Source organism: Rhipicephalus sanguineus, chromosome 1 (assembly GCF_013339695.2).
Source record: "Rhipicephalus sanguineus isolate Rsan-2018 chromosome 1, BIME_Rsan_1.4, whole genome shotgun sequence".
Lineage (NCBI taxonomy): Eukaryota > Metazoa > Arthropoda > Arachnida > Ixodida > Ixodidae > Rhipicephalus > Rhipicephalus sanguineus.
In genome coordinates, this window is record NC_051176.1 from 132,960,323 (window position 1) to 132,985,850 (window position 25,528).

The 25,528-nt window shown below is 47.4% G+C and overlaps 1 protein-coding gene across 1 annotated transcript in view; it reads left to right on the plus strand.

Moving 5' to 3' along the window:
- Positions 1 to 501: 501 nt before the first annotated feature.
- LOC119379249 (microtubule-associated serine/threonine-protein kinase 3) overlaps positions 502 to 25,528 on the plus strand; it is a 42,799-nt gene continuing 17,772 nt past the window's right edge. The window contains exons 1-10 of the mRNA XM_049416544.1: positions 502 to 556; positions 985 to 1,350; positions 11,724 to 11,815; positions 16,496 to 16,661; positions 17,068 to 17,240; positions 17,304 to 17,374; positions 17,444 to 17,560; positions 18,597 to 18,838; positions 19,000 to 19,147; positions 24,661 to 24,791. Coding sequence (XP_049272501.1) covers positions 503 to 556; positions 985 to 1,350; positions 11,724 to 11,815; positions 16,496 to 16,661; positions 17,068 to 17,240; positions 17,304 to 17,374; positions 17,444 to 17,560; positions 18,597 to 18,838; positions 19,000 to 19,147; positions 24,661 to 24,791 — 1,560 coding nt within the window. The 5' untranslated portion in view covers position 502. The remainder of the gene's footprint in view (positions 557 to 984; positions 1,351 to 11,723; positions 11,816 to 16,495; positions 16,662 to 17,067; positions 17,241 to 17,303; positions 17,375 to 17,443; positions 17,561 to 18,596; positions 18,839 to 18,999; positions 19,148 to 24,660; positions 24,792 to 25,528) is intronic.

Consider the following 25,528-nt stretch of genomic DNA (forward strand, 5'->3'; position numbering starts at 1 on the left):
TAAACGCTCAGCTAAAAGTGCCCAGTAACCCTTCAAGCGAAGTCTAGCGATATTTATTTTCCTTTTTTCTTTTTTTCACGCAGGAAACTCAGAGAAAATTACAAATCGTGGCGGTGAATATCAACTTCTATGCATGATCCCATCCGATATTTACGTGTCTTGGCATAACTTGACGGTATACTTTGCGATTATGCCACGCAGACGGCGCTACAACGATGCAGATGACGACGTCGACGCGCCACCGGGGTGGCACGTCCACTCTCGCGTCTGATGGCACGGGCAGTCTAAGCTCGGGGAGCAGGTCGTCGCCTGCGACGTCCACCACGAGCAGCTCGGAGGAGGAAGAGCCCACCAGCATGAGCTCCGAGGGGGCTTCCATGTCACCACAAAAACGAAAAGGTGGACTGGGCGTCAGTTCGCGTTGCGGCAAGCAGTATTGAGCGAAACATACAGGGCTCGACATGTATCATTTCACAAATATGCATTTTTTTTCGCAGAGATGATGCGACAGAAGAAAAGTTCTGCAGTAAAAGTCTTGGTCACCTTATTTCCAAGGGTGAGAGCACGCTTAAACTTATCTAAAAGAGGCTACATATGTCTATACTAGATGCTTCTCTTTCCCAGTGATAGCCATCGCGTAGAGTTGTTAGCGCAGGAGAGAGTAAAAAGAAGTCGGCCCATAAGCAGCCAATCCTAAGCAAAATTGAGATGCAGTAAAACGCATTATCAACCGCGAAGCAGTTCTCCATAAAAGTATGCAGCTTTCCCACTCGTTTAGCTGTCAAATTCCACTCACTTCTCCGTTGCAGAAAAAGCTTTTCGTAGAGACTTCGTCGTGCAACTGAGTTAAATATTACCCGCAATTTTTTTTAACAAATTGGGTAGGCTGTAGACAGCAACGTGAATTAAACAAAGCAGTCGCAATGGTGCTCATTCTGCACGTTTGTGAGACGAGTCGAACACGTGTGTTGTTTGCCTTCTCAGATACCAAAGGTGACCACGGTGCTGCTGGAGTTCTTCATCAAGCGCGAGAACAAGGTCTCGCTGCTTCGAGACCCGCTCTCGCACTTCTGCCAGGAGCAGTCGGTACTTGCGGCGCAGGACTGTCTGCAGAAGCTGCACCGACAGTTTATCACGTACCAGGACATCCGCGACATGGTCGAGAATTTGATGGGGCTTCACAGCCTGTGCCTGAAGCGGGCGCCCGTCACAGCACGCAGCCTCGGCCTCGTCATCCGCAAGCTGACTATCATCGTCGGTGAGCTGGCCGCTTCTCTTGAGAAGATCTCCGAAGTGCCGGTTACCGACTGGATGGCTGTTGGTGACGCGGTCGTCACGCGCACCGACAAGGTATGTGCCCCCAACCACCATACATGCGTATGAGGCATGCAGAGTTTGCTGCTTGTTTTGGATCGAACAAACCATAGTTCAAGTTCGGCAACGGGTAAAACCGTTGATAGAACTGCCCAAAAGATCGATAATTCTATGGCATCGTCAATCTGTACATCTCCGAGACCCGAAGTCCCGCCTCGATTTTATGCCTTGAAACGCGGGTATTACGCTTACTTTAAAAGAGAAAAAGAAGAAAAACAAACTGAAAAAAAGTCAGTTTCATAGCATGTGCGATGCAGTGAATGCGATAGCAACAAATTGCAATGCTATACGAAGTAAGGCTAGCAGCTAGCTCCTTTAGCATCCGACCTGGCGTAGCACAACAAAACGCTGCTGTAAGGAAACGCGGCCTCTAATAATATCTGGGGTTTAACGTCTCAAAACCACGATATGATTATGAGATGAGGGACGCCGTAGTGGAGGGCTCCGGAAATTTGGACTAGCTGGGGTTCTTTAACGTGCACCTAAGTCTAAGTACACGGGCCTCAAATATTTTCACCTCCATCGAAAATGCAGCCGCTGCGGCCGGGATTCGATCCCGCGACCTTCGGTTCAGCAGTCGAGCGCCATGACCACTAGACCACCGTGGCGGGACAGGAAACGCGGCTTCTGGGTCGAGTGAAGTGACCTTCGTCCTGCCTATCGCTTCAACGCAAACTGAGCGGTTTGAACAGAGCACGTACAAAGATAGGAGCCCTTTGCTGATCCCTGGGCGCGCGCGACCGCGTCCGGCCGTTCGAAGTACGCAGTTCCTGCCGGAGCCATGCACCCTCCCTCCGAGACTTATGGGCTCTTCGCGCGAAGATATACGGCCGGCGCTTTTCCTCTCCACTTGAGCCGCGATCATCGGCTGCCCTCGCATGCTTTCACTCGCACATAGAACGCACGACGCGCGCAGCGATGTTGTCGCCCTTGGACTTTATGCGAAACCTCACAGTGGCAGTGACGGCAAAAATGCGCCTGGACTGTCCATATAATTGCTATTACAATAAAAAGCACCCTCAACAACACGGTCAATACAGTGATGCACAGCCGTCAGCGCGGTTAACCGCGCTGACCGCGTGGCCTCGACCGGTTTCGACTGACGCCAGAGCCAGCCAGAGCCTCCAAGCGTTGGACAAGGTATGTTTGCAGCAGCTAGCGATAGACAGAGCGCGGGTCGATGTCAGTAGTATATTTGTTTCTCCTCTGCCTTACCGGCGGGTCGGTTACGCTCACTTGGCAGGCCAGTTTTCCCCACGTTTCGCTCGTATCTGCGTGCTCTCGCGCGCCCATGAAATTCTTTGCCGTATGCTTATCTCGGCAATGAACCTTTGCGTGCAATAGCCCACGCGTCCAGATAAGCCTACGGCAAGGAATTTCATGGGCATGCGTGAAAACACAGCCACGAGTGAAACGTGGCGAAAACGGGCCTGCCTAGTGAGTGTATGCGGCCTACCGGTCTGGCAAAAAAGAAACAGAAATATACTAGTGATATCGAACCGCGCTTCTTCTTTCGTTAGCTGCGGCAAACATACCATGTCCAACGCATGGCGGCGCTGGCGTCAGTCGAAGCTGTTTGAGGCCACTCGGCGGAACGTTCGAGTTTATCGCGCTGACGGCTGTACAGAATAAGTTTACCTGACGAAAGCCATCGAAGCCTGATATCTACCAGTAACAAAGTGACATGTCATTGTGAAGACCTTAGATTGCTTTAACATTTTTCTTTGGGCGGCTCGAAACAAGGAGAAATTACAGCAGAAATTCACTGGCGTTCATTGCGAACTCGAGTTGCACAAAGATACGAACACAATGGCGGCGCGACGCTTCCCGTGCGCCGCTCACCGCTCGCGAGACGCCGCTTTCCTCTTTCTCCCGTGGAGCGTCAAAGTTTCTCTCCCGCCGACCGAATCGCTCCCGCACCTATTTTCGCCGCTGCCACCAGCTGCCGCGCAAGCAAACCATCAATCAGCGCCTGCTTTTTCTCCTCGTTCTCCTCACAAGGTGGTCGTCATAGCCACCGGACACTGTTCTCTCCAGCACCACCCACCTCCGTCGATCGGGGAGTAGCCGCTGAAGTCCCTGGATATTTTTGGGAAAGTACCGTCTTTCTTTTAACTGAGCCGCCACGCCGAGCACCCTCCTCTCCCGCCTTCCACCTCCCCGCTTCACGGGCCGTCGCCTGGGAAACGCGCGCGTTATCTGCGTGACATAGCATTCTTGATAGGAAAGTGGCGCGAGCCGGGTTATAGGGCCGGCGCCCGCACGGTGGTCGTTCGGGAGAGGAGATAGATACGGTTTGGACACTTGGGAGAGGATATGGAGGAGAGTGTCGCTACTTTCTATATATCAAGGGACTTTAGTAGCCGCGATCTGACAGCGACCCGGCGGGCGCGCGCACCTCGACATGTCCACTCTTGTCACGTGACTCTCGCGCCGTCAATGTGCAAAGCATGTCGCGGCGGCCTACCGCCCGTCGGCGCCTCCGCTGGGCAAACAGCGGCACGCTGCCCACATTGCCGTTGGGATATTCACGCGACAAGAGTGGAAATATTTCGAGGCGCGCGCGTCCGCCGTCTCGCTGTTGCCTGGCGGCTTCTCCCCGACCGGCGGAGAGGGGAGGCGCTGGGTGAACGATGTCCGGTTGCTCTGACGACCGCCGTGCGAGGAGGAGGGGGAGAAAATGCAGGCGCTGATTGGTGTTTTTGCTTGCGCGGCAGCCGGCGACAGCGGCGAAAGTAGCCCAGAAAGCGATTCGGTCGGCGGGAGAGAAACGTTGACACTCCGCGGGAGAAATAGAAATAAAAATTAGGGGTGTGCGAATATCAAATTTTTCGAATACGAATCGAATACGAATATCCACCTTCGAATATCGAATCGAATATCGAGTATCAAAGGAAAAATGCCTCCACAGTAACAATATTTTATTTAACATGTAGCTATTAGAAAAAAAAAAAACACATTAACAGCCTGACTGGCAACACAACGTACACTGCTATCTCCAGGACACAATGTCCAGGCTAGCACAATGCACATCACAACACAAGCAAATATCAGGCACAATGAAAGTAATGACTTGATGTTACCATGAAGAAATATGAGTTGCTCCACATGATCAGGCAGCAGGTGCTCCCTTCTAACAGAGACAACCCCCCCATGCCACTGAAAAGGCACGCTCGCCTGGAACAGAAGTGGCTGGTATAGGGAGGTAAGGTGCGATCAAAAGTGTGCAGACCACGGGATCGCGTGGCAGAATGCATCGACGCGCCAGCTAGCGACGAGACGCGACGAGACACCTGCTGCAAGGGCGCATGCGCGTCCCGTCTTATCACTTGTCTTCTCATGTCGCTCTGTTGGAAGCGGTTACGGCGCTCGTACTCAAAACGACAACTGGGTGTCGCTTTCTTTGCTCCATCGAATCTGTGTCATTCTTTTACGTAGCGGCTGCGACGGGGCCGGTTCAACACCGGCTCGCGTTGTTATTGACACCGGTTGATTAGGATACGTAAGCATAGCGAGCATCGCACAAGCTGACGAAGCAAAACGCACAAAATTAAATTTTCTCAGGCCAGCTTGCCTTTGTCGGGCTGACCCAAGTTGCACTCAAATGAGCTTAGTTCAGTCAAAGTTAATGTAGCCGAAATTAATCAAATGTAGTCGAGCACTTTATGACCTAAATAAGTGAGGTGTAAGTAGGTTTAGTTAAGCCCAGTCCAGCTTGGTGTTTTCATGTTAAGCGAAGTTAAGCTTAGATGAGCCCAGATGAGTCGAAATAAGTATAGCCAAATCTAATTAGGCAAAGTTGATCATGCTCATCTTTAACCTAGCCGTGCAAAATTAGCCTATACAAGGCAAACCTTATCGGGGCCAATTAATCTAGGTCGACTTCCCCATGAGCCCACTGAAGTCAAGGCCAGGAAGATACTAATTACTCTTTACCGACTCCATACTAATTAGGATAATTTACGTCTAATTAGTGCGAATTATTGTGAACAGTAATTATGACTAAATATTAGTCTGAAATGCTGCTAGAGTATCCTCTATACTGGAATTTCACGTGGCATAATTAAGGTAAATATGCATAACTAATCTAATTAAGCAAACGCCAAGGTAATTATAAAAACTCTGATTAAGCTTGGTTGGTCATAGCATGATCAAACCAATTGGATTATGGTTAGCTTTAATTAGGCAACATCTTATTAAAACACAAATAATTAACGTAATTGAATTCAAATTCTCATGAGCTCAGAGAATCCAAGCTCAGCAAGATGCTGATTACTCCTGACCGAGTCGAGTCTCATTTACCTAAATATAGATCTAATTAGCCTTAACATTATTTATAAATATTACCGAATAATGTGCGTGACATCAAAGCCCACCCGAAGTACTCGAGTTTGATGTCGCAGAATTATGCAGATCACGGCTCGATCCGCCTAATATAGACATCTGTTGCTGCATAGGACGCTTTTGAGAGTAAAGGTGTTTATCAATTAGGCGTAACTAGGCGTAATTTGCATAATTCTGCGACATCAAACTCGGGTACTTCGGGTGGGCTTTGATGTCACGCACATTATTCGGTAATATTTATAAACAATGTTAAGGCTAATTAGATTTATATTTAGGTAAATGAGACTCGACTCGGTCAGGAGTAATCAGCATCTTGCTGAGCTTGAATTCTCCGAGCTCATGAGAATTCGATTTCAATTACGTTAATTATTTGTGTTATAAGATGTTGCCTAATTAAAGCTAATCATAATCCAATTGGTTTGATGATGCTATGACGAACCAAGCTTAATCAGAGTTTTCATAATTACCTTGGTGTTTGCCTGATTAGAATAGGTATGCATATTTAGCTTAATTATGCCACGTGAAATCTCAGTATAGAGGATACTCTAGATGCATTTCAGAATAATATTTAGTCATAATTAGTGTTCACAATAATTAGCACTAATTAGACTTAAATTATCCTAATTGGTATGGAGTCGGTAAAGAGTAATTAGTATCTTCCTGGCCTTGACTTCTGTGGGCTCATGGGGAAGTCGACCTAGATTAATTGGCCACGATAAGGTTTGCCTTGTATAGGCTAATTTTGCACGGCTAGGTTAAGGATGAGCATGATCAACTTTGCCTAATTAGATTTGGCTATACTTATTTCGACTCATCTGGGCTCATCTAAGCTTAACTTCGCTTAACATGAAAACACCAAGCTGGACTGGGCTTAACTAAACCTACTTACACCTCACTTATTTAGGTCATAAAGTGCTCGACTACATTTGATTAATTTCGGCTACATTAACTTTGACTTAACTAAGCTCATTTAAGTGCAACTTGGATCAGCCCGACAAAGGCAAGCTGGCCTGAGAAAATTTAATTTTGTGCGTTTGGCTTCGTCAGCTTGTGCGATGCTCGCTATGCTTACGTATCCTAATCAACCGGTGTCAATAACAACGCGAGCCGGTGTTGAACCGGCCCCGTCGCAGCCGCTACGTAAAAGAATGACACAGATTCGATGGAGCAAAGAAAGCGACACCCAGTTGTCGTTTTGGGTACGAGCGCCGTAACCGCGTCCAACACAGCGACATGAGAAGACAAGTGATAAGACGGGACGCGCATGCGCCCTTGCAGCAGGTGTCTCGTCGTGTCTCGTCGCTAGCTGGCGCGTCAATGCATTCTGCCACGCGATCCCGTGGTCTGCACACTTTTGATCGCACCTTACATGGGGCAATGCTTTGGCAGACTGGGGTATCTGAAGGTGCCTGCAGTCCGACACCAGTCACATGGGTCACTGTCTTTCTTCGGAAGTGGTCCCGCATAGTGAACGAGTGGTAGTGGGGCACGTTACGGCCGCATAATATTGAAAATGTACGGTTACATGATCGCCATAGCGCTGCACGTCGGAGATGCACCAGCAATAAATCATACGTATTGGGGCGCTCGTCGCAGGCAGATATCGTGCCTCCGTATACTTACGATGTTTATCGCTCCTCTCGGCAACGTTTTTAGCAATACGAACGCAGTAGAAATGTGGAAGACGAGTTATTTTATGCATGATAATCGAATCGCATATTCGAATTTTTCGAATAATCGAAGTTTACAAATATTCGAAACTTTTCGAATCGAATACGAATATTTCGAATGTAATATTCGACGAATATTCGAAACTTTCGAATATTCGCACACCCCTAATAAAAATGTTGCAGTGGCTTAGCTCGGCTATGCCAAGATAACGTAGCGTTAGCAAAGGCTCAGCTGATTATTCTTAGCTTTCCTGATTGTCTAGGATTAGCTTGATTATCATGCTTACTGCTGCTCCGATGACACACACACGGTATACGTATTATGTGGCACATGCATATCTATTTTGCCAGGGAACTGCTTCGGAATCCGATGAGTTAAGCTTCTCCGCTCTTCTGCGTCGTTCAGCAGCATTTGCGCTCTCCTTCTCCATGGCTATACCACAATGGCAAACGCCAGTCAGAGGCGCTATCAAGCGGCTCCAGCGCAGTGTCAGACGGCGACTGCACAGCGAAGGCGAATAGCTGCGCGCGCGCCGTCGCTAGTACGTCTGTCACGGCTACGACGTCACTACTCTGCAAAGCGCAGACCGGTGGCAGCGGAGTGCGCGGGAGGTGCCGGCTCCGGTTCGCCAAATGTGTGACATCTCTGATCCTCGCGCATGCGCAGCACGGCTCTTGAGGAGGCACTCTAAACTGGCTTGGCTAGGCCAGTGTAGCTAACGCTACAAAAAGCGACGTCCAACAAGCAGCGAGCGGCGCACGGGAAAGTGCCGTGCTGCCAGTGTGTTCGTACCTTAACCGCGACTCCACTTCACTCCATCAACGTTGTGAAAACACGCAAAGCCTCTCAAGGCACTAGCGTACTTGTATTCGTTCAAGATGAAAGAAAAAAAAAAAAAACTCGTGAGGAAACCATCACCTTTGTGGCCGGAAAACGCGCTTGCTTGCGGGGGGGGGGGGGGGGGGGGGCATTCCTGGAGGTGTTTATTCCGCCTGAAGAGGCATGCGTTTGCGTCGTAGCGGTTAAAGCATCAGGCTTCGGTGTTCAAGGCTCACAGTTCAAATTTCTCCGTCCAAATGATAACATTTTTATTTATGCTTACCTGTTGTAAATATGGGCCGCGCTGTATGGGCCGCGCTCTGTGCGCGTATGCTATGACACTCGCTATTATGACATGAATCGCGTCTGTATGAGCGAAGTCCGAAAGCCGGATCACTCACCGACCCGGAATCCGTCGTGCTAGCTAAACGAATGCTATTCGCATTTTTACCCCTGTCAAGCGGGTATTAAGGGCACAGGGTAGGGCAAGATCCTGAAAAAAAAAAGAAGAAGATTTTTTCTTTGCAATTTGGGAAGTGTATCCCATTGCGCATATTATGCGTATTGGTGCTTTTCTTAGTCTTTTTTTTTAGTTTGAAAAACTGTTTTTTTTCCGAGAGCAAGTAGTGAATGAACAAGCCCTCTGAACACGCTTCCTCGAACGCGCTCCGTGCTTCCCGTCCATTTTTTCTAAAACAACTTCCTGCACGACAACCTAAATGCTTGTCTAGAGTCAGCTGTATAAAAGAACTTATCTTCCGCCTACCTGATTTTTCAGCTAAGGCCATCCGAAAACGTTGTGCGCATTTTTATTCGCGTCTGTTCGAACTGCTTTAGTTCCTAGCTCCATTACACCATCTTGTGTCTGTCGTGCCTGTTGGTAAGTTGAGATGCCGAGGGTAAAGAAGGCCCTCAGCAACCGTAAATTTCGCGGCATCCACTACAATTCTACTTCAGATGCGTATGGATGCCGGCGACAAACTGAGGCGCCGAACCCTGATCCAGCGAGCATTTCAACGTCGAAGTTCTCTGCCTTTTCAGCATCCTTCTATAGGAGAATCGCGTGCAGGCTGAGAAAGGGCACGCTCTAATGGACATGTATATTATTTGTGATACAATTAGACAGAACTGCGCGTGTAAACGGCTCGGTGGAAGTGTTGAGCTCACCATAATTGCGTCGCAGCGTCTTTGTTGTCAGTGTTTACGATTCAGAGTCTTAATGATTGAGACATTGGGTGCTGTTCTTTCGTTTCATGATGGCAGTATCGCACGTCCCAAAATTCTGAAATCATTCGGATTTAAGCCTGGCCAAAACACAGTCAATTTGCTGAAAGTTGACCACAATTGGCAATACAGTGGGGATCGCGCTGCTTGACACCTCACGAAAGAAGCAAGGCAAGCGAGACGACATGCTCAAAAGTGAAAAAAAAAGGGACTTCGGCAATGATTACCAAGCTGGTGGCTACTAAATGAATTAGTTGTATGGCGTTTGTGGCAAGAAATGTTCGCGTTTCAGCTGCTTTCTTACTTGAAACTCGATTATCGCAAAACAATGTTTTTTTATTGCTTAGGTACGATTATTTCTTATGTATTCCAAGAGAGCCAGTTGATTATTTTTTCTTACATTCTGCATAAGTGTAGACAATCACTGTGCCAGAATTGAAATTATGCACTTCACAGTTTCTGTGTTAGAAAATTTCAAATATGCCAATTAACTCATAATTTTGGTCCTCGTGGTAAAAAAAATGCAATAAAATGGTACTGTTGGCGAGATTTTAATGATTCTGGTGCAGTTAAAAGAGCGAAATATTTGGAAGAAAATTATATATGCGTTATGTGGATACCTCTTTCAGTTACCGAGAAAACGGTTCCTCAACATGTTCAAAAATGCATGGGACGTCTAGGGCCCCTTGTGCCCTTAAATGCCCTTAAGAAGAGTGCGCTTCGGGACCCTGGGTTATATTAGGCTACGCGGTGCTAAACGGGAAAACAGAGAGCATTCGTAATAGAATAAAAAAATGGCCACAGACTAAGACGGCGTTTTTTGAAGAAAGAAAAAAACTTCTAACGGTGATAGTTATGCACATTGTATTATAAATAAAACAGTTCGGCAGATCCCACGCACTGTGGGAATCGGTTTCATGCGAAGCAGTCAGCGAGTAGTTCTATGCTGTATTTTTTGGCATTGAACCGAACGTAACTAGGGGGATCGACGTGTTTTTGTAAGTGTAGTAGTGGTGTGCACATCGTGGGCTTACCAGGCACGTCGACAACACTGGCGTTTAAAGCGTAACTTATGGTCTGACGTAACGTCAGCACTCACATTAGAGAACATACGTCAGTATTGTCGATACGAAGTGCACTTTACGGTGCGATGATGTGAATATTATACGTAACTTTCGTTAGCGTATTCCTCCGGGGTCGAGCAACGCTTGAATATAGCTTGGTGAATGATAGGAATACAAGTGCAATGTTTATTAAGCTGCTATAAAAGCGGAGCCAACACTGGAACCACAGACGTTAAACTGACAAGACGCCTGTATCGTAGGAGTACGTATGTAGTGTTTATTGCTTTGTTATCAAATTAGATAGACAGCACCAGAGCCACAATTGACGTTGCACCAACATTACGCCTGCATAGTCTTTTTCCACAGCAGTTTCTAGACCTGGCGTGACTCTGTGGTAGAATACCCGACTGCCACGTAGAATGATTGGGTTCGATTTCAGGTGGATCCTAATTTTTATTCATTGCATTTGTCGGGTCAATGCTGCCGATGTCGGTTTTTCTTAACGCTCTCGCATTTAAATTATAAATGTCTGTTCTCGCCGTTCCTAGATAGATCTGAAATGTCAATCACCTGTGGCGCACACCCGTACACCGCGGCCCGTGGTAAACGGGTATGTGCCACACGTGTCGGGGGTAAAGAGTTTGACGACGCACGTGAAATGATTTTCACGTTATTCATGTCATGACCGGACGGTCATATATGTCAGATCCTCTTACCCTCCCATCCCAATTTTGGTCTACACCAAGTTAAAGAGGTGATCACGAGAGCACCCAGACGTAGGCGGCTAGATAGATAGATAGATAGATAGATAGATAGATAGATAGATAGATAGATAGATAGATAGATAGATAGATAGATAGATAGATAGATAGATAGATAGATAGATAGATAGATAGATAGATATAAACGTTCAAAGTGCCTTAGGGTCGCTAAGAAATGCTTCGCATTTAAAACAAATCTAATGCATTTCTGCCTGGGAGAAAAAAAAAAAAACCGCCAATGCTTTTTTATTGCATGCCAACACCGCCCAAGACGGATGCCTGTAAGAAATGCACAATACCATATCGGCGTGCGATGAAGCCGCGTTTCATTCTGCTAGAAAATAATATGCACGAGCGTGTTCTAGGCTAATGTCTTTGCGCGGGGGTCCGGCGGGAAAGCACTCGGCTAGCAAAGTGCGTTTCGTGAGCGCACTTCCACCTGAGTGCACTCTTCTTTTTTTCGCAGATGAGAATTGAAGAACAGCCCCCTTTCACCGATTTCATTCCGAGGACCCGAGATCTCGAGGCTGTGAAGCTTCTCGGGGCAGGCGGCTTTGGGTGAGCAGAGGCCGTCACATTAAAGGCTCGTTCACACTTGCGACTAGCACCGGTTGCGCGATCACGTTAGTCGCAAAGCGACCGGTCGCAAATGGTCACTTTTTGTCGCAGAACTACTGCCTTGGCTCAGTCTCCTGCTGCTCGGTTTTTTAAGTCGCGCGACTGCAGTCGCAGACCTCTGAGCCGATCAGATGCGCAGGGACAGATGTCAGCTTATTTTACGGGACAACTGGCAATGCGAGCGGACGTAAACTCAGTGTGGCGGCGGGTACATAGGTCGCACGCAGGTGTGAACATCAGTCGCCTTAAGGGGCTTTTTGCTCGCCAGACGCTAATGGTCGCACGACCGGTGCTAGTCGGAGGTGCGAATGAACTTTAACGCTTAATTTAGGACATCTGCACGAGTGGCGTTGTCGTTGTAATCGCAAGAACCTACTTTTGTGCTTGTTGGCTTGTCGTAGTACTATTTTCTAGTATACAAGCGGTGCTATAAAGGAGAGCTGACAAGGCACAGCGTTGACTTGGCACAGCGTTGACAGTTTAAATACCCTTTGTGCGACAGCGGGACACATACGTCCCACTTTTCCGTCTGCAGGGAAAATTTTCTTCCACATCACCCGTTGCAATTAGCGCAACGATAAGCCACTCATATCTTACCTAAGTCTTTGTATTCTCGTGGAAAAATCTTTTACCACACTTTCGAAGGGCGGACGTAGTGTTACGGTGACGTTGAATTTTGATATATTTTTCATGATAGCTTCTGAATTTTTTTTCTTCTTCAGATAGAAAGAACCTAACGCTCAAAATACCGGATAATTTCCTCTTTTTCTGGTTTTTCAGAGAGGTGATTTTAGCTCCCAGTCATCACGTGATTTTGTAAATTTGAGGAATAACTCGACCGATAATGCATCGAGACAATCCCCTGCAATATTACCACGCTCATTCCTCAGCGTAAATGCGGATATTGGTGCGTGGAAATTTTTTTTGATTTAATATACCTCTTGAAAAGTAGGCGCATATTCAGGTACAACAGCGGTACTCGACAATTTCGACAGCCAAAGCAAGGGCAGTCAAACGGACAAAAAAAAAATGGTTGGTGCATGCGGTGAAGAGTAAGCGTTACAGGAACAGACCATGGCAGCTCACACAGACCACGACGGCTCACAAGAAGCGCAGGTGCAGGTAGTGTTCTACTGCTGGAATGAGATCCCCACAACTTTCCTCAGCACACCTTGAGAAGCGATACCCTGTGCCACTTGCTTCGGCCGTCCCAAATACCCGTTGATGCAATCTCTAGATGGTGCCTTCGTGAGACAGTGGGACAGTGCTTTCACAAGTTTTGGAAACACTGTCATGAGTCAATGGGACACATAGGCGTGCGCAGGGTTCCCCATTAGGGGGGGCAAATGGTCGTCGCAGCGCCCCCCCCCACCCTTCTAAGTCAATGTATGGGGCAGATTTTGCGCCCCCCCCCCTCTTAGGTGATTAGGGGGGGCGGCCGCCCCCTCTGCCCCCCCTGTGCGCACGCCTATGATGGGACATATATGTCCCACCTTTTTTTTCAGTAAACTGCTGGCTTGATTTTGATTACAGTTGTTTTATACTATATCTTTGTAGCTTATATGAATATACCACAGCCAGTTTTTATATGATCGTGTCAAAAATAATAGGCAAACCCACAAAGGGTTAAAGATATCGCAATATAAACCAAGTTCAGTCAGTGTTACTAAAGTTGCAACTTGTGGCAGAAATACACGGTTTTATATGATAACATACTTTCTGTGAATGACAAACTGTGCCCAAGTGTGCAATATCCGCACACTGTATTCTTCAAGGTCTTGTACAGAAGGCTTTCACACAAACAAACTTGACCTTTCGCCAAGACGTAAATTCAGCACGAAAATCGACATTTACATGCCAACAGACGTATGTGTATAAATCGTGTGGCTATGAAGGCGAGAGCGTCAAACTGTGTTCATGTGACCAAGTATAGATAAGGTGTGCTTTTCGCAGTAACATCAGTAACATAGTGCTTTTCGCGTGCCAAGGATCTCGAAAGAGCGCTCTTTTTAATTTGCAGTGGCGGTGCAGTGTTTGGGTATACATATATATTTGCGGCAAATGCGTTAAATTCAAATCTTTCACTTTGCACAGCGCGTGTTTGATCATTGTGTAAAGCGAGTAACTTGGAATTTAAATACACAGCATCAAAACTGTGTGTGTTCAGCATGTACAGCTGCAGCTTAATATGATTAGCTAAAGTGTCTTTTGACGGGAGTGGACAAATCGCGGCAAGCGGCGTATTGTTCCCGAGCGTGCTGACATAAAGTATAGCCTATAACAGAGCCCAAATTCACAAGCTAATCGATACTTTTCTACGCCATTCATCGGTCACTTGTGCTAATCTTTTTCCGTTGCAGCCGCACCAAGCACCCCGTGAACTCGAGTGCAGGAATTGTGTGTCGTAGTGTGCGCTGGGCTATCTATCTGGTGTTCTCTGGGGAACGGATAGATTCTGGCAAACACACGCTTCCTGAAACTCCGGACCACTATTAAACTGGGTGTTGCACGAAATACGTTCGAAAATGGCAAGATTTCTGCAAAATATGGAGAGATTAGACGAATTATTTACTCTAAGTTGTTACGACAAAACGGCATGTGTTGCCTTTTTGCTTCAAGCTTCAAGCCTTCCTTCGGAATCAATCGCATCACTCCCCTCGTTTAAAAGTGACAAATTCACATAATTACCACATTGATTCGTAATCAAATTTATGCCTCTGTGGTAACAGCAGTTTAGAGGAAATCGTTAAGTTCTCTCAACCACCTGCGTGTTTCTAAGAAATTTCGAACACGTTTCTCGAAGCATCCTGCGCAGTATACTGCCTTCTGTGCTGTGCGGACGACTGCGTTTATATCAGCAGACTGAAATCGATCGCTTTGCCGGATGGCATATGCTAAGCCCTATCCTGTGTGTAGACCGGATTCTATATTAAAAATGGCGATGAGAATAAATCGCAGGGTGAGGAGCACGTGAGCAGCAGTGGCGAGCCAATACAACAGCGCATGCCCAAAGCCGTCTTTGAGCGATGCAGCCGCGGCTTCATGTACTTAAACGACGGTAAAGAACGTTTATAAGCGCATCGCTCCGCACTCTGCGCAAGCGTGTTAGGTGCTGTGCGGCGTCCGTCGCGTACTTAAAACGGACGCGCATTAAGTGCATTTTGCTGGATATTTCTGGTTCTAATGGAATGTATTTTCCAAAAAAACCTTTGGTGTTTACAGCTTACAAGCTGCAAACATCGAAGCTGCAAACATCGAGCCTCTGTTTGTTAGAACTAAGCCGCTAGTGAAGGGTCTTGATTGAAAGGGTTTAGTCATAAGAGTGTCTTACTAGAATACCTCGAGGGGAATTTGGCGCTAGTGCCTATGCGGGCTCCTTCAGCGGCGCTTGAGTCACCATGGAAATGATGGAAAGTACAGGCTTCGGATCGGCTTCGGATGGTTTTCGTTCTTGAGATTCACGACGCTTGTTTGCCGAGTGTAAATCAAAGTTATATAAGTTATTTCCAATTAATACTTGCTTCATTCTTTTGTACGTAAAACTTATTGGAAAAAGTTTGCGTGACCGTGAGATGGAAGTGAAACCTGGACAAATTCAACCACCAGGGTATGCATTGCTCTCCAATTGTATTCCAGATTTGGCATCACGATATAATGAATTATTTTTAACACTTAAAAAACACGCTTCTTTTTCCCTCGAAAGAACGCATTATCTATTTATAGAAATAACAGCAGCATATTAAGTAAGAAACACTTAACGTGTCGTCTGCTGCGATGCCAGGTGCGTCTGTCCGAGTGGTCTGCCCCCAACGCATCTTTCGTTTTGTTGTGAAGTCAGAGGAGCGTGACGGTGCGTCTACTTGGCTTCGCTGTCATTTTGCAATCGATTTTAAGAAGTTTTGAAAAGTAACGCTTATCAAAAACCGTGAACTCTATGCAATTTCGTGCACTCGCATGGGACGCTATATCTATGCTCAGCGGTGAGTGCACGACGCTTTGCTAAAACTGTGAAATCTACCTGTAAAGCTGCAACGTCGCAGGAAACCAAGAGATCTAGCGGTCTTCAGCCTCTCTGAACACCAAAGGCACTGCTTGAGTGGTTTGCAACGCACCGCACTACCCACGCCTCGCAAAGAACGAAACTGAAACTGTAGAAAAAGATCTGTACACAGTTCTCTAGCTAACGCTATTTATTCCGAAGCCTGTACTTCCCATCATTCCCATGGTGGTTGTACGATCGTAGCGCCAGTTTGCTCTCTAGGTTATTATATGAAACTTTATGGGTTTAGTCATCTACACGCATAGGTCGACAAAAAGGAGTGGAGCTCACTCAGAATCAAGAAATATATTTTGCGCTTAGGGCTCACTCGGGCTCAGACTCAAGAAAACTTTCCTCAACCGGACTCACTGAAACTCGGACTCACTAAATTTTTCTCAACCGCACTCACTCGGACTCAATCTCACGAAAATATCTCTCACCCAGACTCACTAGGACTCACGGCTCGATGGGAGTCTGTGTGAGTCTGAGTGAGTCGACTCAGAAGTGAGTTTGCTGACCTATGTCTACACGTAGTGATCGAGTGGTTGATGTGCGCATAATTCAGCGTTTCCGTTACGCAGCGCCGTATACAAGGCCCGATACAAGCCGGCCAATCTCATCTGCACCGTGAAGCTGATCGCCTCGGACCGGTTCAATCGACCCAAGCAGGCGTGCATTGACAAGGTGGTGGCGTCCGTCGTGCGGAGCCCTTTTCTTGTCAAGTATTACGTATGCTTCGCCACAAAGGTGAGCGCAGCCATGGTTCCACTGCAGCAAGCGTTCACCCGAGAGTTCAGTGAGCCGGCCAGAATAGGAAATCGAGAGTTATTGTCGGCTTCGCATTGTTTACAACGCTCAGTGCCTGGGCTTGCTTGCATTGTTCTAATTTGCATTGTGCACGACGCATTGTTCTAATTGTTCTCTGACCATCGTCGTGCAAAAAAAAAAAACATTTATGTACAGCAGAAAAAGCAGAGTCGAAACGATGAAGCAACGATGAGAGCAAAGCTTTGAAACTTGCTTGAAACGTTCATGCGTATCAGTGGTGAATCACCACCGAACACACTGTTATTGTAGATACTCTAGCTAATGCACTGTAAAGGACATCCCGGATGTGACACACTGCGCACGCTGAGCTGTATTCGTGCCGCAGGACGCATATGTCACAGTGATGGAGTACGTGTGTGGCGTGGACCTGATGCGCGTGGTGGAGCGCGCCATGTTCTTGCCCATCGACCAGGTGCGTTTTATAATGGCCCAGCTCATCTTGGCCGTAGAGCACTTGCACCTCAAGGGCTTCTTGCACCGGGACATCAAGGTGTCCAAGTAAGTGGGCACAAGACGCCTCTCAGTCTAGTCCAGGCTGACGCATCTCACTTCATTTTCCAGTATGCTTATGATTCCCGGTGGAAGAGTCAAGCTCATAGATTTTGACACCAATAAAGTTTGCCTAGGACACTGTGAGTAAAGCAAAACGAAAATTGAATTGTATTTTCATCGCTCTAGCACGTTCCTTGTCTCTTCCGCAGTTACAAAACGTGTCATGCGAGGCTACTTCCGGCGAACCCCGTTCGAATTCAGGGATGGAGAATCCGCCGGGACTATTCCTTATATGGCTCCTGAAATTCTCAAAAGAAGACCGTACGGTGAGACCAGACGCTGTTTTATGGCGGCTATCCTCATCAATTTGTTGATATCTTTGCGCTTTCTTTTTCGCTTTGAACAATGCCCGACAGTTCGCACGCAAACATGTGCTGAAGCGGTTAAGGCTTAAATAAAGGCAGCATATAGGAGACTTGGGCTGTATGGGCAGGTATTTGATGACAATCAGTACTGCAGTTATCAAAACTGTGTCTTCGGTGCTGTTGCTCACTTTCTTTCTGATCTAGTTCATTAATGCAAACGCGTTATCCTTGGTGGTAACGCTGTTCAATAGTTCTTGGAGTGAATGATGGTGCAGAACAACATTGTCTCCGACTTTATAGGCTTCAGTGCTTTAGCTTGTAGTTGCGCATTCACGACACTACAAGCAAGTAAAGGGTACCTCCGGCGTTTTCTTAACCATACTAGAAGTGCCAGCTTTCAAATGGTTTTGACAGTCGTGTAATCGATAGGGTGGGTCAATTTGCTTAAAATCGTCAATAATTTTAAATAAACAAAACGATGTCTCGAAATTCAACTCGGGCTTGACGTTAATGTCTATGAAGATGTTACCACCTATTCCACCGCCATATAAGCAAAGTACACATGTTGCTAACGCCAGAAAAGCACAACGGGTGATGTCATCTGACGACACGGCAAACTGTACCGTCGCTGTAATCCCCGTTGTCGCGACAGCCGCGGTTAGAGCGACGCTGTAAGCGCCGAATGATCGCCGTGCTTGGCGAGGTAGGCTCTGACGTCACAAACACAGGGTACCCGTTAAAATCCGCACATTCGAAGGCATTATTCAGAACAGACTAATATTTAAAATTCATTTTCAGCAGAACTAAGAGACTTGCAGTCATATCGTTTGGCACAGGCAATCAGAGTACTACAGATAACGTATATTCAAAATTTTATTGAGATTGTTGGATATCGAAAAATCGCCGGAGTTGCTTTTAAAGTGGGGCGCGATACCAGAATTGTAGCATTTGATTTAGTTGTTCAACGTCACGGATGCGCGTTCGTATTCGAACACAGGACGCGCCTGTGACTGGTGGTCCACCGGCGTCGTATTCTACAAACTGATGACTGGTCGAGTGCCGTTTCGCGGTAAGACCAAGAAGTTGCTTCGCGACCGCATCATTGCGGCGCCGCTGAAGTGGCCGAAGGTGAGCGAACACCCGCATTCGGCCAACACCACCGCCAAAGACATGGTCTATCTGCTGCTCAAAAAGAACCCCGTCGAGCGACTCGGTTCGAAGCAGTACCGCGACATAAAGGTGAGTTCGAGCTATTCATTCACCTTTCCATAACGCGGCTAGCGCAATTTTTCTTGCTACTTTAAGTCTATGGTTTACACGTTTCCACTGATACGTTCATCGCATTTTCTGGTGTAAACAAAGACAGTTCACGAAATGACGTGCGCAAATTCTTCATGCAGTCACATTCCTTTTTCGACGAATTTGACTGGAACCGGCTTCGTACAAGCACCAGTCTTTGCAATGTCCCTGCCGTCTACGAGCTCATGCAGATATCGCCACCCTCAGATCCAACTACCAACGTGGCTGAACACAGCACACTAAATCTGTGTACGTTGAAAATCTTTATTGATAAAAGTTACTTGCGAGTACTACAATATGACTGAGGTCCGCCAGTGAGGATGGGGGGGGGGTACTTTATTGCCAAAACGCATGCTATATGCTGAAATCCATGGCACAGCGTGCACAGAAAAGACCGGTAAGAAAGAACGATAAGCCTATGATTATGCATTCAAGAAACTAACTCTTCGCTATGTGAAGCAGACGAGAGCTGCGCCGCGCACGCTTCCGACAGCTTGCTCGTATGAAATTCACTAGAATAAATGTGTATAAGTGTCTCAAATGCCAATGTATTGCACAGTCAAGGCTCGTTCACACCGAAGGCGGAGCGGCCAAAGCGGGCAAATGGGCGAGTGGAAAGTGGGGAAAACCTCCTTTTCAGGCGGAGAAAGCGGGAGGAAAACGAGACAGCTAGCCTGATCTGATCGCTCCCGATTCAATTTTTCCCGCCCGCCGGAACTCTCCGCTTTGCCGCTGCGACCCAGAACGCCATGCGACAGCGGCGCTGGCGCATCTAAAATATAAGCATTTGGTTGAGATAATGCAAATGGTGTCCACCTCGTCTGGCTGAATGGCTGTATATATTCTCTGCTGAACTGTCAATCAATGCGGTGTTGTACAACAAATCACTTCCTAGATACAAGGAAACAGAGCTTTGGCGTGAAACATTGTATTCGTTGCAAGGCGGGGTGACAACATTAGCGGCATTGGCGGCGTCACTTTTCACCAGAAACCCTACCCTTGAGTTCTGTTTACCAGTCCGTAACACAAGGCACGCCGCCAACGGCAACTTCCATCTTCCTACCGGCGGTAACGCATACGGCAAAAGATTCAGTTCATCGGCGCGAAAATCTGGAACTGAACTACCCTTGAAGCCAAACTTGCTCGCAACTTCAAATTGATTTGTAAATTACATCGCGCAAATAAATCATGGTGTAACTGAACTATATATCAGCATGCTAAGCTCATATCCGCTCTATCTCTGTTCTTCGTGCGCCGCTGAAGAAAAAAAAAACATGAGGAAGCCAAGTTTACAGTCTCCTTAGTCCGAGCTAATCATCCTTGACAGGCGGCTAGGATGCAGCAGTCTGCGAAACAGCTGAGATACAGAAATGCCGTGAACTAGCGGACGTTTGTGAAGGCGCCAGATCTGCAAGGGCGGACGACTGGTGCCGCGAGATGGCGGCACGTCCGCATAGAAAGCGCTCCCCCATAGAGGAGCTCATATCAGAAAACTGTCGGAAGCACGCATTGCGTAGCCCTCACTTGACTTGTCTTGCATGTAACAGGCTATCCTTTGATCTTGCCAGTCCTTCCTGGCACCCATTGTGAGATAGACATCAATATAGTTTTCATCTGGCAGTCTGCGCTCGTCTTTGCGGTCTCCTGTCTGTGTTTTGGCTTCTCGCTTCGGCTTGTCCCGTTCCTTCATCTCTGGAACTGTGCCAACTGACCTAGCTTTCCGCCCTGCTTGGTTTATGCGGTTTAACGTCCCAAAACGTCTGGAACTATGAGAGACGCTGCAGTGGAGGGCTCCGGAAATTGTTACCACCTGGGGTTCTTCAACATGTACCTAAATCTAAATACATGGGCCTCTTGTATTTCGCTTCCATGAAATGCGCTCGCCGCGGCCAGGATCTAATACGCGTCTTCCGGGTCAGTCAGCAGCCGAGTACTGTAACCACAGTGCCATCACGGCGGCCAGCTTTCCACCCTATGCTAAAGAATTGAAGACTTCCTATCACAGCTACCCGAATGGAAACTTAGAGTGAAGCTGTAAACGAAGTTGGAGATTTTACTCCCGCAGTGTAGTTAGTGCGACACTGTAATAAGTAACACGACATTGCAAACCAAAACCTATTACAGGATGTACTACCACGCAAGACTTTGTCTTTGCAGGTACAGTGCTCACAGATTGAAAACGCGATAATTTAGCGCTAAGTAATGCACGGGCTTACGTTTCCACCATCATCAGTTCGTGTCATACAGGTGTAATTTCGACTCGGATCACTTACCATCAAAGGATTCCTGAACCACCCCTCGGGCCTTGGAACAAACTCATTCTACGAACAGCTAACACTATTGTGAACAGTTCAACCAAATTTTGCCGTCGTGCGCGGCACGTAGGTAACAAGCACACGAGAAGTTGTCACTTTCTCAAGTGCCCTCTCTTCATACAGAGGCGCCCGTCCTCACTCACTTCGATTGTCGAGGCGCCAGCTGTATGTCGTCAAACAGCAGATTGCTGCTATTGGCTGGTAGCTGACACAAATCAGGAGCGTCCGTTTGGTTGAGGTGCACTTCGTGCCCCGAGGTGTTGCCTCATGTCGGCGCCGCGCTTTATAGCATGCTAAAATCACGCAATAGCAACGCTAGCTGCGCACAGGAATCACAAGAACTGGAAAGAGCGATCGCGTTTATGACGGGCGCTAAAGGTGATGACGTGCGCTGACGTAACGTTTTTTCCCCCGTGCCATCCGTCCCTTTGTCGCTTCCAGCGCGCTCGTCGGGACGAAAGAGGAGGGAAATCACTTAAAACGTTCGACAAATCCTGTAACTCCACTCGTTCTTGACTGATTCAAGAATTTTTTTCGGCAATAGATTCGTGAGGCAATAAACTCCGACACAGAGGTCATTCGAGGATTACGCAGAAAAGGGCCCCTTTTAATGAACACTAAAGGCAAGTAATAAGTCGACGTGGATTGTTGAAACGCAGTTCCAGAAACCTCGTAGTGGTTGTTTCGTGCCAAGGAAATGCTTAATTTGAAAGAAAATCACACTTCAGTGGTCCGCATACCGTTAACGCAATTCAAACCACCCGCGTCTGAATGCGGCCTTTTGACATAGTCATGCCCGCCCTTTACTCGCCTTACTCTCCGACAGCCGGCTTCGCCGTTCTCAAGGGTAACGTCAAGTTCTTTTTTTGCTTGAACCAGACTGAAATGTACTAGTTGCATCTTATATCGTCTTGTGATGCGCTGAAATGTTCTTTTGTTATGGGTAGTCTAAGTACTTATACGTCATCGGGCTTGTGTTCCAGAATGTCTCACTGGTGGTGCAAATCGTGTCTTACGTTTAGCTTAATTTCTCTATCGCTAAAGCGCGGCTGCGCATAGAGCAGTTTAACCCCGATTTAACGAAGCGATGACCGCGCTTTAATTACTTCGTTAAACCAGGAAGTTCGTAAAATCGAGAAAGGGATTTTGCGTAACACAGTTTTGCGTAACACAGGACTCTGTCACTACTTCGATATCTAAAATTGCAACGTAGCGACACCCATTGGCGTGCGTAGAGGGTGGGCAGGGGGCCACCCCACCCACCTAGTCACCTAAGAAGAGGGGGGCGCAGAGTCTGCCTCATACATTAACTTAATAGAGAAGGGGGGGGGGCGATGAACCTTCACCCGCGTCCCCCCTGAAGGGGAACCCTGCGCATGGCTATGGCGACACCCGAAAGCTACCGCGGCATTGTTATTGCCGCCAACCCACGCCTGCGCATGGGAAAAACCCGCGAGGGCAGCCCGAGTGTGGCACAGACATAGAGCCCTGGACATAGCGGGCTCCATGTACGGGCGATGCAGGCCAGGTAGACGGCTACGTGAAGCTATGACAGGCTACCGATATGCAAAGACACGGCGAAGAATGTAGCAGTTGTGGGAGCAGGCCCAGCGATTTGCGAAGAGACGATCAGTGCTATTTGTTCCATAAAACAAAGTAAGGAAAGCAACTGCCGCCGCCCTAGCGCCATAGGCGGAATCACACTTGTCAAGAGCAGTTGAGCGCGTGGCTGTGGACGCTGGCGCCGTCCGCAGCTGCTACCTTGCGTTAGCTGCAAGCTTCTGTTCATGCTTGAATTACGGCACAAGGACCCAGCATGTAATAACATTGTTTATACCATTGTGGCGTTGGTCTCTGCATACCTTTGAAAAAAAAAAAAGAAACCGTGGCTGAAGTAGCCGACTGGCTGCTCTAAACAAGTGGGATTCCGACTGTACGTAAAGGCGCAACCAACTGCCGAGTCTGTTCCGTGCTTAGGCGCGGCGTGCAGCCTCGTGAAAATAGATCTAAACGCCATTACCAGGGCGCCCAGATGTCTTACCGCGATAGCGTTTGAGCGGACGCTCGAAGTAAACCTGCTATGCGCCAAATTTACAAGAAAATTGCCACTTTTAAGTGTGTAGCACTTTATAGTAGATAGCCTGGCTTGTCCATCCACTGCTTCATGTCGCATGGTCACGCAGCAGTCAATACAGGCCTGAACCAAGGCTAACAATGCTCACAGACTAGTGCAAGATAAACTAACAAGGTCTAAAATAATAAAAAAAACTACAGAAATAACCAAGTATCAATCGCAATAATTTACCTAAAGTAGCGAAAAACGCTTCTGAAACATCGGGCTGATACCGGCTCCGCGCAAGAGAGGGCGCCATCGCCTCAGCAAGCGCGCGATTGCCAAGGCAACCACTGGGTTGCCCGTGATACGCCCTTCCTCAGGTGTCACGGTAGTGGAGCTGCATTAAGCGCAGGATTTAGGACTGCACCAACACATCCACAGGAAGGACATTACCGCTGGATTTAGAACTACACCATGCATGGCATACGCAAGAACGACATTAGCACAGTTTCTTTTTTTGCTCATTTCTTTCAAGAAAAACTTCGTTAAATCAGGTTTGGTGGCCAAATAAGTTCGTTAATTCGGGTTCATGTCAACACTGAACCGAATCGGTACCTGTCGGGGAATGAAAATTTATTCGTTGTTCAGATCGGGAACTTCGTAAAATTGGGTTTCCTTAGATTGAGTTTTAACTGCATCGATGTTTTAACGTTTTCAAGCACTGACCTTTCACTCTGACAAATTTGCCTTTAACTTTAACTTTAGCGCCTAGATTCGCTACGACATGACGCGGTTATCTCGAGCGATTGCTCATATATAGCAAGTCGTCTTACTAAACGTTCTGATGTCGTGTTTCTATCCCTGAGCACTGTATACACTGGCAGCAAACAACGCATAGCTTTGAAGAGCTGTCCATATATGTGCCTCTTAGGGCTCCACCGGAGGAGGTGAATGGCGCCAGAGTAAATGCCCAGGCTTTAACATGAAAACTCGCAAACGTGGAGCGTCATACCCGATACTGATGAAACGGCTTTCGACAACACCCTCCAAACATACCAAGGAATGCTTAGCGTGCGCACGCTTTAGTCACTCTTTATTCGCTCAGCCATGAAGGCGTGTGGCATCCCGAAGTGTTTTGCTTAGCGTAAGACTGGTAAGCATTGACAGCTGGGCAGTTAGTAACAGTTCTTGAACATCTTGAAAACAGCGCAAAAACGACACGGACAAAAGAAGATAGGACAAACCACAGTGGCGAGTTCAGCGCTGTGGGTCGTCCTTCTATCCTCTTTTGTGCGTGTCGTTTTCGCACTGCTTTCAGGATGTTCAAACGTATCTGGCACTTGGCACATTGTGTGAAGGAAGTGCGAAATTTACTACTTGTCGCTGTGCAGCCCCTGGAGCGACGACTTCGACTAAGAAGCGCAAGCTCATCAGGATCGACGAGCTCACCGACATGGACAGCTCGCTGCAGAGACCGCTCTTCACTTACGCCTCGTCAGGCTTCAAGCGGCTCGCCTCTATGGTGGGTATCGCGGTGTTTCGTCGTCAGAAATGTACCAGGATGTCCCTGCTATTGATCACCAAGATTTTCAAAAAGAGGGACTGTGTAAAACCTAGTACATATTGCTCCCACTATACAGGAGTAGCCGCTCGTAATTTTTTCGTCAGCGGTATAAATTGTAACTCCACAAGTACTCAACTAATTATCAAGGTCAATGAGGCATACGTAAGCATGCGCGACATCTAACTGCGCCATTTTCAGCAACGTCCTAATTGCGCCAACAACATTTGTCGCAATCTTACAGGGATTCCTTCCCCTCCATTGTACGCCACTATCATTATCCTTATCTCACGGCTAACAGATTCCGCTGATAACGAGGCCGGAGCCCTCTTTTAACCGCGGCCTGACCGCGTATGACCAAAACGGCGAGCCGCATTGATAGGGGAGCGGCCAACTTTTTTTCTTTCTGCATTTCTTCCTTAACATTGGCGACCTCAAAGTGAGCCTGTTTGAGGGTGCTGCTTTCTGGTGCACGTTGTAGTAGTCACATGGTATTTTCATGTTTTGCGGGCGTGCTTTCTTCTTTAGCCGCAAAAAAAAAAAAAGAGAAAATGAGCACTCAGTATCTTGCTGAAAATCGCGCAGTTGGATCTCAGTTAAACATGCTTACACATGCCTAATTAACGTTCTGATTATTAGGTGAGCACTTGTGGAGTAACAAAAATTGTTATAATTAGCTAATTGGATCTCAATAACGC